The following is a 16,810-nucleotide window of genomic DNA, read 5'->3' as shown; positions in this document are numbered from 1 at the left end:
TAGGGAGTGACTAGGGTAAAAAGTGCTCAAGGAAGGCCCCTCTGAGGACGAATGATATTTGACCAGAGAACTGAATGATGGAAATGATCCCATCCATTTAGAGACATTTCCAGGTGAAACAGCATATATAGATTCTGAAATTGAGTTTGACGCATAATATGATCTTGATTATTGCTATGCTGTTATATTTTTAGTATTTTGTTATTGTCATATTGATTCAGTAAGGTGGTAGAAATGTTTCTCAGAATAACTTATTTAATAAAATTATTGGCTCAATGCCTCTTTTCCCATGTAAGTAATAGACTTCAGAGGATTAAAAATGATGTGAAAGGGGAAACAGACTGTAACAGACCTACAGGATGCTCCTTGTCAAGGAAGGGTTATGATTCTTTCAGCCGCACATTGAGACTTCATTCCTGCCTCATCTCTAGTTAGGCTTTCATTTGAGCTGCTTGGAGACTCAAGGTGGGGTCAGCAGGATTGTTCTGAAGAGCCATTTAGGAGATGTGGCACATTCCCTTGAGTCTTGTGCTGCTTTTTCATTGGAGAGTGATTTTTGCCCAAGTCCTAAATTAGTGAATAGCTAGTTTTGAGTTGGAAAGATTTGTATTTAGGAACAAGGCATAGGGAACTGAAATTTCATGGAGCTTAAGTGACGTATCCACATGCTAAGAATGACTAGTATAATAACCATGGAAAGAAGAATGGGGTCACCAAGATGGGAAATACACCAGCTGTGGAAACTGGGCAAAGATAGGCACAAAAGCCACAGTGGTGTATTTTTCAGGTCTGCTAGTTTTCTGGATTTGTGATTTTAGGTCCCATACTGAGGAGGTATGAAGGCCTTCTAGAGAAACAATTGATTTGTCGCCTACCCAACTTGGGTAAAGGTTGTTAATAAATAGCAAACCTAGAACTATTAAAAGAAATTTAAGTCAGCAAGCATTATTATTTCGCTGTAATTATAGGATGGTAAAAGTTGACTGCTGAATGTTGGTTTGCATATTGCTTGCATTTGACTGGTCTGCTGTGTCTTTACATTTTTAAAACATTTTACTCAAATATCTGAAAAGGAAGACTTTCATAGCCCTGCTCTGCAGTGCATGAAAAGAGTATGCAAAATAGATCTCAGTACTTAATAGCTTTCCACATAATAGGTGATGAATAGATAGTTGCTGAATGAATAAATACCAGGTAGATGCATACTAATGTTGACTGGAGTCAAAATGTAGTGTAGAAGTGACGACATTTTTAGCACATTCAATTGTGTTTTGAGGTTTTTAAAAAGTTGACTTTGCAACTATAAATGTTCTTTCAAGGACTACAGTAAACATATTGTTTTACGCTCCCCTGAGTTTAACATAGGTCAGATCAGGCTGGACCCTTGACATGAAACTGACTACAATGAAATCTGATGGCAGCACAAGCATTAGATTCGTCCCCAGGTGGCAGTGCTCTCTCACACTGCCACCTCGTCAGGAAGTTCTGTCTTGAACCTAAGCCAGTGGATCGTGCTGGGTGACCAGTAGGGGGGAGTGTTTCACTGAAAATTTGTTCATTGGTTCTGAAGAGACTGTTTTGGTTGACTTACCAGGTCTACTTATTATCTGCTCAAAATTAAAGAATACTGTTTACTTCACCTTAGTGCTACAGGGGTTGGCAGAGACCCCTAGAAATTAAAAGGATGAATTTTTAATTGCCAAGGCTTAAATTTTCTACCATGAGTTTTTAAAATCTTAACATACATACAAAGTGACACGAACCAAGTTCAAATTGCTTGAAATGAGTATGACCTCATTACTTTTTTTTTTATATATACAGACTGATATTTTTGTGTGTGGGTTTTTGTTTTGTTTTTTTTTTTGCGGGGGGGGAATGAAAGTTTCCTTTCTTCATGAATGATATAATGGAAACTAAGGGAATGATGCACTTCACATAATGTGGGAAATATACATTTTTCCACAGCTTTAATCAAAATTGAGTTTTGCTCTTGGAAGATTGAATTCTTAGAAACCATTGCATTCCCAGGAACCTGCCCAATGAAGACCAATTTCGAGATTCTTTCTGTTTGTATGTAATTTAAATCAAATTAAACTTAAATTTAAGAGATAGGAGCAGCAATCACACTGATGAAAAGCTGTACCTAAGACAGAGCAGAGGAAAGCTGAGGATGGTGAGGCCAGGCCCCTTGTAGTTAGCTTGATGTGAAAGTAATTACTATCTTTCTCCCATCCTTAGCGTTGGTATTTATGGAATGAGTGAAATAACTCTGGTATGTAACAGGGATAATCTAGGGCAATACCTAGCTCTGAAACACTTAGCAAAATCTGTTGTTTTGAGAACACGTCATAATATTTGCTTCTAGTTGAGTCATCAGATAATGCTAATTAAATGTGTACTTCTGGGTGGATTGTAAACAGTGTTTATTAATAGTAATTTATTGTGGCTGTTAAACTCTTTAAGTATGTTAATATATTTGTCCCACACCTCTAAGATTTGCTATTTCATTGATTTCTCTTTAGAACTGGTTTCAATGTTTAATCAGAGCTCACAAGCCCAAGAATGTTGCACATTTTATTGCCAGTCCTGCGGTGAAGTCATAATAAGAGACAGGTAAGGAATGTATTTTACACTGATTCATTCTGTGCCTGGCAATGGTTTTCTTTTTTTCTATTAGAATTTTTGAAGTAATTATCAGGGGAGCAATATATGGCCTTCAAATGAGAGCCAGCTTAATGTCACTTTGAACAAAATCAACCATAAAGCTCTCCAACAATCATAGAGCAGTTAGGTCTTCTAAAGGTGACAAAGGGGAACATAGCATGCTGGCTTTGAGGGAGGACGACTTACCTTGGTGAAAGCCTGTGTTGATCACCGAAGCATGTCTCTTCTGAAAAGAGACATGGACTCTGTTGCATGTTTTATCCATCATGATGGTGAATGAGGTTTTTTCCCCACATTAAGTGAATCTTCTAAATCATAGAAGCTCTTGCAACACAACTTTTTGTTTGAACTCTTTCTCTTAGTCCCTCTCTAAAATCCATTTCTTATTTCCCTACTTACTAAAACAGAGCATACAGAGCACAGATTAACCTTTTCTGGGTGATTAGGTTCATCTTATAACCCATTCTTACAGTGTGCTATGATTACTCATTTGAGATGGGAAGGGCCCTTTGGTATATTCTTTGTATTCCCAAGGTGTCTGTCTCTTTTCTTTGTTTTTTCCACCTTCTCTCTCCCTCCTACTTGTTTCCTGGGCACAAAGCCTTTCCTCTGAATTTTCAGCTTCTAATCACTCATCGGTTGGAAAGACGGATCAAAACCTCATTGTTGTTAACAATCCTTAAAGAAAGAAGTTAGATTTCTTCATTAGATGTGTTTCCTCCAAGATGGGTGCCTGAGACTTCTTTGGGGATAGATCTTTCTCCATATCTGAAACCTGCTCCTCTTTCAGTGTTCCTTATCTCAATGAATGCCAAACTTCTGCCTGTACAGAGCTACTCTCTCCCCTGGAATGTACCCCTTACCCCCTGTCTCCTTCTGATTAGCTCCTTCCTAGTTTCATCTGATAGGCCATCTACAGCCAGGAGCCTTCCCTGAATTCTCGGTTGGTTTATGTGCTCCTCAAAGGTTTATTTGTCTGTCTTCCCAATTGGGCTATAGGCTCTAGGTGTTGGAATAGTCTTATTGACCTGTGTCCCTTATCCCCACTAATATTTAGAGTGCAGTGTAGGGTAGCCACTAGTGGTATAGACTCAGAAGCCAGACTGTCTGGTTTGCATCCACCATTTATTAGCTGTGACTCTGGGCAAGCTACTTAACCACTCCATTCCTCAATTTCCCTGTTATAAAAATATAGATGACAATAGGAGCTACTACGTAGGGTTATTCAGAGGATCAAATGAATTTAAGTATTTATAGCAGTGCCTGGCACGTGCTGGGCATTCAGTATATGATGGCTACCACTATAATTATTATTCTTATTAGCCCTAGCATCGTCACCATCAGCCCCAGCATCAGGCCACAGTGCCTGATGAATAGTGTACTCAATAAATTCTTCCTGGGTTGAATTGAATAAACAGTAGGGTGTTTATTTTGGCCTTCCACCAGCCTCTCTTGCTTACTTTCTAATTCCTGGCAGTGCCGCAGGTAGATGAGATCATGGAAAGTTACCCTAGTATAAGTGGGGGGGATAGTGAATGGAGCACCTCTGAATGATTATTTTGGGTAAGAGATGAGGTGACTAAATCTGCAGAAGAGAGAATGTCCCTGCTCAGATTACCTAAGAGCTGAAGTTGCTGCACAGTATGCACTGTGTGACAGACCCACTGTAACCTGAAATACCCATAGGATTCCTCTTTGTGTTGTAGTAAAACCTGGAAACTTCTCCTCTCAGTCTATTTCAGGCTTTGGTTGAATTCTCATATGGAGTTGCTGAAACATGCATGCCTTTACAACAATGAGGTGACCTAGAAGTCACAGGAAGAGCAAGTTAAATACAGTGTAGCACTATTTCCTGGTACTGCTCACCATAAAGGATATGCTTATCCATTACTGGCTGGTATCTGTGTTTCTTTGGAAAAGGATGATGATATAAAAAATTGTTACCTGTAACAATTCTTCCCATGCAGGAACTATATCTTCTGTTTTGTGTCCATTCTTTTTCTAATCATTGGAATTGAGAACTAGAAGGGCTTATAGGTGCACCTAGAGGAACAATTTCATGGTCCCTAACCGTGACCATCTGGAGGCTGTGTGGTGTAAAGCAGGAGTGGGAGAATGGAACCTTGGGTTTGAACCGCAGCCTCACCACTTAGTAGCTAGGAAACCTTGTCTATATCCCTTCAGCTGCTTCTTAAGTAGACATAATGAGTCATCTTAGACATGTCAAAAGACAGAATCTTGGTGATGGAGAAGGTTTAGGAGCTTACTTAGGCCTAACTCTCGCTCTAAATAGTCACTCTTGTTGGACTTCTTCCTCTTCTTTGTCAAAATTCAAACCTGACCAATCACTTCCCTGCTTAAAATTTTATGATGCTTCCTATTTGTGTTTCTTCTTAAGTAGACATAATAAGGCCAATTTTCCAAACTTGTCAAAACAGTTAAAAGCTGTCATACATATAATAGTAAAAGCTTGACAAGTTCCTTTTAATTGGTTTTATAGATTCCTTCCCCTTCCCTTTGCTTAGTGGTCTTCTTAGCAAATTAGCAAATTATCTAGTTTACTGTGTCAAGTCTTTTTGATTCAGGACTCGATTTTTTAGCTGTGCCAGGGAAATGACCCTGTTTTCCTCCCTATTCTTTCTAATAAAATAAACATGGAGTTGACTTAGCCCTTGCCGCATTTAAGCAAGGCTTACCTGAAAGCCTTTTCCTATCAGACCTGTGTGTCTGGCAAGTGTATGCCTCTTGAACAATGCAGAGAAATCCTTAGTAGGAGATTTCACTCTCAGGCAGCATGCCTCATGTTTGTTGGAAAAACAAGCATCCTCCAGTATATGTACAAGGATTTCATGTTGACTTTTTACATTAAACTCAGCGGGTCTTCTCGTTTCTCCCTCAGATATCTGTTTTATGTAGGTAGTTAGGACATCTTTTGTGCATGTTAAATAGAAAACAAAACCAAAAGAGGCTTGTGTGTTCTATAATCGAAATCAACTAATTGTAAGCATCTTTTACAGGAGGGCACTTTGAGATAGGTTGATTTATCTGTACTGGGAACTCCTCTAGTAAGAGGATGGAGCAGAGTTAAGATCTGCTTACTGGTTAGCCTTATTTTCTGGGAATAAGTCACATTAATTTTCTAAGCCTTAGTTTCCTCATCTGTAGAATGAGGAGGTTGGATTAGATACAACTCTAGGAGTCCTACCAGCAGAAAATTCTATGATTAATGAACCATGTAAAGTTGTACCTTGGGTTCTGTGATTCATGATGCTTTGGGTAGTGCAAGACTAATCCATGTTCCTTTTTTTAATGAAAAAAATTCTTGGCAAGCAAATTAAACAGTCCTCTGCACCTTATTTCTATAATCTATTAAGACTCATTAATGGGTTCCCTGGGTGGCTCAGCAGTTTAACGCCTGCCTTTGGCCCAGGGCATGATCCTGGAGACCGGGGATCGAGTCCCACATCGGGCTCCTTGCGTGGAGCCTGCTTCTCTTTCTGCCTATGTCTCTGCCCCACCCCCCCCCTCTCTCTGTCTCTCATGAATAAATAAATAAAACCTCAAAAAAAAAAAAAAGACTCATTAATGGCTTTTAATACCTATTAGAATCAAGGTGCATGAAATCTGCTAGTTATAGCAGTCTTTTTTTCTTAATTTAGGAACATGATCTTAGCCATTTGTTTTGGATATCTGAAAATAAATAATGCTTTATTTCCTTACCATAAAATTCTCTAGTTTACACTTTTACTAGTTCAGAGTATTTGTATGAAAATTATCTGAACAGGGGCACATGGGCACCAGTTCAGTCCATTAAGCATCTAACTCAGGTCATGATCTTCGTGTCATCAGATTGAGCCCCATATTGGGCTCCACACTCAGCTGGGAGCCTGTTTGAGATTCTCTCTCCCTCTCCCTCTGCCCCCTCACCCCCTTTTCCTCTCTTAAAAAAATTGTCTGAACATATATAATTTTTCATCATGCTCCTGTTGAGACTAATAAGCCCTAATATCAAATAACAATAATGACAAAATTTACTTTATTGAAACAGCTAAATAATCATCAGGTTTGGAATTTGTTGCATCTCCTAGAAATAAATTCATGCCAGAATTGAGTTATATTAGTTGGCCAAACAGACTCAAACATAAAAGATTTTGATTCTTAGTCCCACTTGAGAGGTCTCCCAAGGTCTCTGGACAGGCCCTCCTCATTCCACCTGCAGCAGCAGAGCTGAGTGTTAGCTCAGCAGTTAGGGAGACCTTAGAAACTCTAGAAGGAAACAAGTAGAATAGACTTTATGGAAACATAAGAGATGTCAGAGTATCCAACCAGTTGGTCTACTTGACAGACCATCTATAATTGTAGTCTGAAAATAACTACTATGAATGCAGTCGCTTGTCTATGAAAAAGAACAGAGGTGAAAAAAGAGTACAGGCACAAATTGGATTGTTGGTAACATTGTATAAACTTTTGGGAAAAAAAATGAAGATACCTTTACGGGTCTAATTTTACTAAGTACATAATGGTAATGAAATGTAAAGCTTGGTTTGTAGGATTTGTCATCTACCAGTTGGATATCATCAGCTCAATTTATCTAGATTTTAGTAGCCATAATTTGAGCTTTAAATATTTGATGTTATTCTAAGATTCTTAATGTCCACTTGTTTATAATCCAACCTGTAAGAGTTCTATGTTATTACCATTGTTATTGTCAATGATTAATTGTTGATTTTAAAGTTAAAGGGCATTTCATTTTCTTTTCTACGTGTTTAAGTTTTGAATAAGCATCATCAGTCAATAGTATTGATTAACATTGTGTATTTTGTTTGTCCCTAAGGCTTGTGGTTAAGATGCATTAAAAATAACTAACAAATTTTAATTATAAATGTGTTACTGTTCATGTTATTTTAAGATGAGAGAAAATTCAAGAAATCATTTCACTCTTTTTCTGAGCTTTGACAGGTTTTTACCTAAAAACTGCCTTGGAAAAAAATGATATCTATTTTATTTTGAAAGTTCTCTGGGGAAGTAGATCATATCAAAGTTTCAGGTTTTCAACAGATACACTTTCAGTAGAGCTGTGATTATAATACATCTTTTGTTCTAAGAGGTTTTATGTTTTTCGAAATACCAGAAAAAAATTATTTCTGTAGTAAAAACACTTTTATCTTTGCAATGACTTGTGAATTGAGCACTTTTCTTGCTCCTGATGTCTTATGTAGATAGTTATGGGATATATTTTAGCTTTTATTCACTGTGATATGGGGTCAAGTTAAGTTTGAAATAGCACATTTTGTGCTAATGTGTATCAAGTCTCCCAGATTTCTTTAAATTTTGGTGCAGTTTCATTTCTGTGATCAAGTGTGAGATTTTGATATTAGTATCTTTTGCGATGTATTGAGGATCTGTTTGCAAAATGTCAAGAGATAGAGAATCTCAGTGATAGAGATTTAGGAGCCTCTTTAGGTCTGCCTCCCACTTGAAACAGGTACTCTTTTGCTTCTTCATAAAAATTCAAATCTGACCTATCATTTCCCTCCTTAGAATTTTGTAATGCTTCCCACCTATCTATAGAAACAAGTCCTTAGCTCTTAGGTTGGCATGTAACACCCCACACAGTTTGCACCCCTTCCCAGTCTCCTTTTCTGATGTTCTGCATTGTCAGGGGAGGGAATATTCCGAGGGAAAGAATTCAGTTTTGGAGCCTGGAAGACCTGGGTTAAGATCCTGCCTTTATTCCTCACCACTGGTTCTGTGAATTTATTACAGATTATTGACCATTTCTGAACCTATCTTTTCTCCTCTGTAGCAGGGGAATAGAAATTCTTACCTCACAAGGTTGTAGTAAGTATTAAATGGAATAAGGTGTATGTCAGTGCCCACCAGAGATCTTGTGAAATTCAATTAAATATGCAAACTCATGGGGCACCTGAGTGGTTTAGTCAGTTAAACAGTCAAGTGTCTACCTTCGGCTCTGGTCATGATCCCAGGGTCAGGCTCCCTGCCTCTTCCTCTGCCTCTGCCCACCCCACACCTCTCCACCCGGCTCATGCTCGCCCACTCTCTCTCTCTCTCTCTCTCTCTCTCTCTCTCTCTTAAATAAATAAATAAATAAATAAATAAATAAATAAATAAATAAATAAGAACTTAAAAAAATTGCAGACTCAAAATCCTACCACAAGCCACAATTCTTGCCAGCTTGCCAGCAGGGCAGCATCAGAAGGAGTTTCTCTCAGCAGGAATCCTGCAACAGTTGAAGCAAGTGACTCTTGTCTTTCCATGTGACACAGTTCCAGGTGCAAAGCTTGAGATCCACAATCAAGGAGGTGCAGGAGCTACTCTGAGAAGAAGCCTCATGTCCTAAGCAGCCAGCATCTTCTGTAGCAATTACTTGGCATAGTTTCTAGGGTTCCTTGCAAAGGACTACATTCAGGCAAGTCCAAAGCATGGCACCCTCATCAGATATTTGTAGCTCACTCATACTTCTTGTCAGTCTAGATGCAATTTGCCAGTCAGGGGTCATTTTTACCATAAGCAATGTTGCCTAGCAATATAATTCATGCTTACCATCTACCTGGTTTCCAGGGTAACAGAGCTTGGTGGTTAAACCAAAGGTTAGATTCTTAAGCAGCAAGGGAAAAGGTTTGTTAACCCTTTTATCCCAGTATGCGACAGAGCCAAGCAGGGACCTCATGTGTATCAAAATGTGATTGTTCATTCCTTTAACAAGTATTTAAGAACTTATACTGTGAGTCACGCGCTGTGCCAGACACTAGGAATATAGTTAAAAGTTAAACAGATACGGTGCTTACCTTTATATTGTTAACTCCATTCATGATATCCTTAATTCTTTTTATAGTTTTAAGAACTCTTACCTGGGGCACCTGGATGACTCAGGGGTTGAGCGTCTGCTTTTGGCTCAGGTTGTAATCCCTGGGTCCTGGAATCGAGTGCTGCATCAGTCTCCCTGAGGGGAGCCTGCTTCTCCTTCTGCATGTGTCTCTGTTTCTCTCATGAATAAATAATAAAATCTTAAAAAAAGAAAAAGGAACTATTCATCCTTCAGAGATCAGCTCAAGTATCACTTCTCTGAAATTCATATACCTTCTACTCCCCTCATACTTTGTATTTATTGCCCTGAATTTGTGGGTTGGTTTTGTGAATCAGTGAATCCCCTAAAGTAATATGCAGATTTTATGTGCTTGTGGGAATGTATGTTTGAAGAAAGGTTGAAAGCTTTCATTAAATTTTCAGAAGGGTCTAAGCTGTCCTCTCTCCCAACCCCCTATGAATTTAGAACCATTACTTTGTTAGGAGTATTTATTACATTTATTTTATAAAGTTTTATTGTTTATAAGTCTCCTACTAGACCCTGAGTCCCTTGAGAGAAGGAACTATGTGTATTAATATTTTGTGTCAACAGAATGCCTGGTTCATAGAAGACTTTTAGAAAATGAATGTTGAAAGAGTCACTTAATATCCTAAACAGATTCAGCAGTTGGAGTGATGCTGCTAGAGGGCATTTCCTAATCTGAAAGGGAAGTTCTTCCTTATGTCAAACTAAAATGAGCCTTTCTTCTTCCTAGCTTTGTCCTCTGGATTTATAAATTACATGACTTCTTTCTTCCATATTGTAATTGCCTTTTTTTTTACAAGATTGGCACATTTTAATATATTTTAATTTATTAATTTTATAATGATATAAGAATAGTAAGAAAGATCTAGAAGAATGACCATTAAATAGTAATAGAGTGAATCACATTATATTTACAAATCCCCCTCTCCTGTCCCTGATCAAACCCTGATCAAATAGCCAAATGATCCATGAGTCCACTTGCTAGTAGGGTTCCAGGTAGAATGTTTGAGGGTTCTGTGGGGATTGTTGTTGCTGGTGGATCCAGAATTACTGGGCAGAGTTCTGTGGTGGATCAGTGCAGTAGAGCATCTGTCAGCTTTTGTGGATTTTGGCCTTGGGCTGGTACTTGAGAAGCTGCTAAGATGGTAATGGAGATGCTGCCCAAAGACCTGCTTCCACAGTTCTCTCACCAAAGACTCCAGTAGGAGAAGGTGCTATGTTTACCTGTCATTTTCTTATTGGTGTTTTTTTTTAAGTTTTTATCTAGTTAGCATACAGAGTAATATTAGTTTCAGATATACAATTTAGTGGTTTAGCACTTCCATACAACACTCGGTGCTCATCACAAGTATACTCCTTAATCCCCATCCCCTATTTAACCCATCCCTCTACCCACCACCCTTCTGGTAACCATCAGTTTGTTCTTTGTAGTTAAGAGTCTTTTTATGAGACTCATTGTTGAGATCAAAGAAAAAAGATTAACATGGAGGAAATTGTTAAAAAATGATACATTTGCATCTTAAATATTTTAATTTAAAGCATACAAATGTCCATTAATTTACGAATATTTTATTATGGAACCGATATATATATATATATATACATTTTTTAAGTATTGTATTTACTTATTCATGAGAGACACAGAGAGAGAGAGAGAGAGAGAGAGAGGCAGAGAGACAGGTAGAGGAAGAAGCAGGCTCCTTGCAAGGAGCTGGACATGGGACTCAATCCTGGGACTCCAGGATCACACCCTGGGCTGAAGGCGGCGCTAAACCCGTGAGCCACCCAGGGATCCTGGAACTGATATATTTTTTAAAGATTTTATTTATTTATTCATGATAGACACACAGAGAGAGGCAGAGACATAGGCAGAGAGAGAAGCAGGGAGCCCAATGTGGAACTTGATCAGACACTCAACCGCTGAGACACCCAGGCGTCCCATGGAACCGATACCTCTTTGTTAAATTTGGCTATACTGTTGTGTAGCTTTTTTTACTAGTAGGTATTCCATCCAAAATTCATCATCTACAATTTCTAGTTTGTGTTTTCTTAAATGGAAGGAGAAGTTAGACATCTGAAAGCAATGGAACTGTAGAATTTTTCTAGATTTTTATTCTTCTTCCTTTTTTCCAGTGTTCTATATATAGTTGTATCTCCTACAGCTTATCAGTTATTTATTTATTTATTTATTTTTTGGGCAACTGGCTTTCATTTAAAGTCTTTAGTTTTCAGAGGAATAGCAATTCATATTTCCTTAGTTTACATGCTTTTTAAATTATGTAACTAAAATAATGTATAAGTGGCACAATCAGGTCTGTGATCAAATATAGTTGACTCTAGTGAGCATATGTTTTTGCTGAGAGGAATGGAGGTACTCAGGCTGCTCTAAACAATCACACTGCTCATGGGCATTAAGAAGACCATGAACGTGGTTCTATTCTGTTTTTCTCAGGATTAATTATTTTGAAGCTTCTTATCATCCTGCCCATATTTCTTCTCCTCTTAGACTACAGATCTCCCTAATTTAGAATATAGGTAAAATCATGTTTAGCTTTTCTTCTGATAAAGTTTTAAGTATCTGTTGTCCAGAAAAAAATGAAACCATTAAAAAAAAAAAACAACTAGTAGCAAGTATAACTGCCTACTTAATTTTAAGGCCATTTTAAGCATAAAAAATAATAGTAGAGTGGAGCTCAGTTTCTCTCCCCTCCAGCGTGGTCTGGGCTTAGTGACTCACTTCAAGGAATTGGGTATGCAAAGGGAAGACTATAGCTTATTAGTGGAGAAACCTAGTAGATACCATGCTGGCCAGTTGTTCAAGTTTAACAGTACCAGTGATAAGTCATATTGATTGAGTGTACCCTCTGATAGGATGTGCTGAGAAGGCCACTTCACTTCTGTGGGGTTTTTTTTTGTCAGTTTGTTTCCCAAACCCGTAACCCCAGTCTAATCTTGAGGAAACATCAGACAAACTTAAATTGAGGGATATTCTGTAAAACACCAGACCAGTGCTCTTCAAAAATTTCAACGTCCTAAAAAATAAGGACAGACTGAGAAAATGTAACGGACTAAATTAAGGAGACTAGGGAAACATGATGACTAACTGCAGTGTGTTATCATGAATTGGATCCTAGATCAAAGGAAAAAAGGACATTAATGGAAAAACTAGGGAAATCCAGATAAAGTCTGTAGTTTTGACAAATCTCCCATGGTTATATAAAATGTTAACCTTAGAGAAAGCTGGGTGGAGCGTGTATAAGGACTCTCTGAAAAAAAAAAAAAAAAAAGGACTCTCTGTACTGTTTTTGTAACTTTTCTGTAAATTTACAATTATTCTGAAATAAAAAGTTTATTTAAAAATAGTTAATGGGGGGATCCCTGGGTGGCGCAGTGGTAGCGCCTGCCTTTGGCCCAGGGCACGATCCTGGAGACCCAGGATCGAATCCCATGTCGGGCTCCCAGTGCATGGAGACTGCTTCTCCCTCACCCTATGTCTCTGCCTCTCTGTCTCTCTCTCTCTCTCTGTGTGTGACTATCATAAATAAATTTAAAAAAAATTAAAAATAGTTAATGGGAGAAATCACTGAAGAGAGAGTTAGGTGATTTGGAATTTAAGACAAACCAAATTAAAAGTCAATAACAAAACTATTTGTCATAGATGATGGATAAAAGGCTAATATTCTTAGATAGAATATACTTTTAAAAATTACTAACAGCATACTAATAGGTCATTGGAAAATAGTCATTGATCACAACTCACAGAAGAAACTCGCTGGTCAATAAATATGAAAGCCAGTTCAATCTCACTAGTAATTAGAGTTGCCAATTAAAGCGGTATGGAGACCATTTTCACCCATTACATGGAAAAGTGATAGTATTCAATTCTGAAGCAGGCACATGGAAGAATTACAGATTGATACAGCCTTTCTGAAAAGCACTTTGTCAATATGTGTGGGGTTTTAAAACGTGGATATCATTTGTGATCGTGATCTCACAGTTGCAAGATTTTTTTCCCAAGGAAATAATCAGATATGTATAGAAATGTTTTAATAGGAATGTTCATGACAGGGTTGTTGATACTGGAAAACTCAAAACCTGAGGACCTACCAGAAAGGGAATGATCTCAAAGTTTTGGCATACCTATAGAATAGAATGGAATCATTAAGAATCAGAATATAACTAAAACAGTGAAAGCAAGGTACAGTTTGTGTATATCTTTTGATTCTGGACTGTGAACATGTGTATACCTATGTTGCTTGAAAGGATAATTTTTATTTTCTCTATACCTTTATACACTTTCAAACTGCCTATAATAAGTATATTTTACTTTTGTAATCTAGGCGGGAAGTTATCATTGCAGACAGTGTGGTTAATGCATTTCTTTCATCTTTCATGCTGATTTAATTAAGAAAATGCTACATTTCCATTTTGTTCTTTAAAAAAATGTTTTTCCTCTCTCTACTAGGGAGCTCATCAGGGTGCTCCCATTGCCGAGTGAGAACTGGGGAGCTCTAGTTGAAGAATGGTGTTGTCATCCTGACCCCTTTGCTAATAAGCCACTTCATCCGCAAGAGAATGACTGTTTTATTGGAGACTCTTTCTTCTTGGTGAATTTAAGAAGTGATTTATGGCAGCCAAGACCTGAATTAGCCCCAGTGGAGACATGCTGTCCTTCTTCTGAGAACCATTTTAAATTGGTAAAATATCTTTTCAAAATAAATGCTAATTTAGAGGTTGGCTTAGAAACTGGATTCTCCAGTCTTAATTAAAGCATACTACACAGACTGTTCCAAGGACCAAAATCCATGATTTTCAACTGCCTCTATTCACCAGCTCTGCTCTCTTGATACAAGAAGAGCATATGGCCTTAGACCAAAACAGCTTACAGGGGCTGCAGGAAGAAGGGAAAGAGGACTTTTTCATGCCCAGAATTGGGAATGTTGCCATTTTACAAATCAAAATGCCCTACTTTCTTGTTTTTAGGACAATATTCAATAATCTATATAGTCTGATTTAAATTAAAAGTGTTCTTTTGTTCCAAGGTACATGCCATACAGCGAGGCCTAGGTATTTCCTGTGTCTGCCCATAGTTAAAACTTCTGCTGATGTCATAAAAGCAGATGCCATCAAGGAAACAGAGGAAATGGAGGAGTCCAAACATGGAAATGAAGCTTGTGCTACTGGGTCTGAATTGGTGGTTGAAAATGTGAGGTCAGGAGCCTCCTGCTAGAGAAGTTGCTTTAGGGAGAAAGCAGTTTCCTTTCAGTACAGAGAATAAGTGGTTTGCCTTACTTTAAAAGAAAATCAATGGCATTGACTTGGCCCTTGTGAGAAATCATTCTGATGGCAAGTCAATACAGATGTGATTTAAAAAGTAAAGAAAATCATTGCCAGAGAATCTTCATTTTAACATCTAATTATTGGTGGGACAAAAGCATTGTACATTAAATTTCATTTAAGACTCATTTAATTTTTGTAATGAAAACTGAACCCACTTCAGGAAATGTGCAATAGTTGGGCAGCTCTCAGGTTGTAAGTTAGTTTATAGAACTGTTTTATATTTTGAGGGCAAGTTAAGGAAGTCATCAGAGATTGAAGTTATCAGAATTATTTGCCTTATCTCTCACCATAAACACCAATCCCTTTACCTAAATATGATTCATTTAAAATTATAGTACTTTATTCTTGAATGGTTTTCAAAAATAAATGGTCAGAAGTTAACAGAGGTCTATTATATGTTTAAAATGGATGTTAAAATCACACTTTAATCTAAATTTATATACTAATACTTGACTGTTAAGCTATAAATTTTTAAGATATTTGCAAGGTGTGAGTGGAAAAGGAGAAGAGAAAGATTAAGAGAAACCACAAGTTTCCCGTTTTAGATAAACTCTGCACTCTATTTGGAAATATATTCTTCAATTTATGTCTTTATCAGTTATATGATGCCCATTTACAATAATTTCTTTTAATTGCAAACAACCATCCTGTGCATTAAAGGAGGACCCTTCATTTTCAGACATTACGGTGTTTAGTATCAAGGAGACTGTGAGAAACTCCTGTCATGACAAGCCACTGTTGACAGGATTGTTTCCAAGTTAGCCTAGATGGAAGTTCTCTTTAATTGCATATTGCAGCAGTTGAAAGAGTATGCCTGTGACCAAAATAGTAACATAAATTTAGAGGGACTGCTTAAACAGTGCTCTCAAGGCTCCTGTGGGAACAAGGCTGCTCTGTGCTATTGAAAACCTATTTCTCATATCACCAAGTCTAGCCATCTAGCAGGGTTTTGAAATGTCACATGGTGACACAGCATCCTAATAGTATCTCTTGGGAAACATTTTTTTGGCGAGACAATATCAAGGGTCCTTAGAAATTGAAACAACACAAAGGGAAATAAAAACGAGGACAGGAGGCTAATCCACATCTCTGAGCAGTGGTGCCGTCTCTCAGATATATTGATTTAATTAGTCCACAACAAGGTCTGTCTTTGATGTTTGTTCTGTAGAGTTCCCACACTGTTAGTCTGCTTTATCGCACAACTGCTTTATTGGCTTTATTATTTCCTTTAAGTAGTGGTCAAGAGAAATGCATTACAAAACAGAGTTTCTGTTTAAACAGAATTTAGAATGTTATAATATTTTAATTAGAGAAGACCTCATTTAAAAAGTAGCATAAATGAACAAAATCCAACACTTATTTCTTTCCTTTAAGATCCCTTTAGAACATACAGTGTTTGTGCCTGTTAATGTGGCAGGATATACCTTTTGTTTTCAGATGATACCTGCTGAAGTTTTCCTTATTTCTTGCATTTACGTGTTTCATGCTATTTTTTTGTGTCTACCAGCATCCTAAAATAGAATGATAAAGATGGCATCTCAACCTTTTATAAGATTCATAATATTGTAGACTTAGAAAGTATGGTCACATTGTGACTTCATCCAATTTTTTTAAGGAACAAACAAAATTGAACTTTGATTATATGACAGCTGGCAAGCATGACTAACAGCTTCACTTTTTTTTCTTTCCTGGTGTACTTGGCAATAATTTGTTGATTTTGGCTGTTTGTTTTGTTAAATCCTTAAGGCTTTTTTTTTTTCTTAGAATCACGTGTTGAACTTTGTAAATATTCATGAATGTAAAAAGAAAAGAATTGTGAACCTCAGTATACCAATCATCTTGATTCATAAAGTATGCTTCATCTGTCCCTTTAATTCCCTCCCCCACCCCAACTCCCCACTTAAGTGCTTTAAAGCAAATTCCAGACATTCTGTCATTTCATCCCAGAAGGAT

The 16,810-nt window shown here is 37.5% G+C and overlaps 1 protein-coding gene across 6 annotated transcripts in view; it reads left to right on the top strand.

Annotated features, from left to right (window-relative positions):
- UBE3D (ubiquitin protein ligase E3D) overlaps positions 1 to 16,810 on the top strand; it is a 148,002-nt gene that overhangs the window by 11,280 nt on the left and 119,912 nt on the right. For all 6 annotated transcript variants that reach the window (XM_026007418.2, XM_072736132.1, XM_072736160.1 and 3 more), the window contains exons 3-4: positions 2,523 to 2,613; positions 13,983 to 14,214. In XM_026007418.2, coding sequence (XP_025863203.2) covers positions 2,523 to 2,613; positions 13,983 to 14,214 — 323 coding nt within the window. The remainder of the gene's footprint in view (positions 1 to 2,522; positions 2,614 to 13,982; positions 14,215 to 16,810) is intronic.

This window comes from Vulpes vulpes, chromosome 1 (genome assembly GCF_048418805.1).
Source record: "Vulpes vulpes isolate BD-2025 chromosome 1, VulVul3, whole genome shotgun sequence".
Classification (NCBI taxonomy): Eukaryota; Metazoa; Chordata; class Mammalia; order Carnivora; family Canidae; genus Vulpes; species Vulpes vulpes.
Note: the sequence above shows the minus strand (reverse complement) of the source record. Positions and strands in the feature narration are given on the sequence as shown.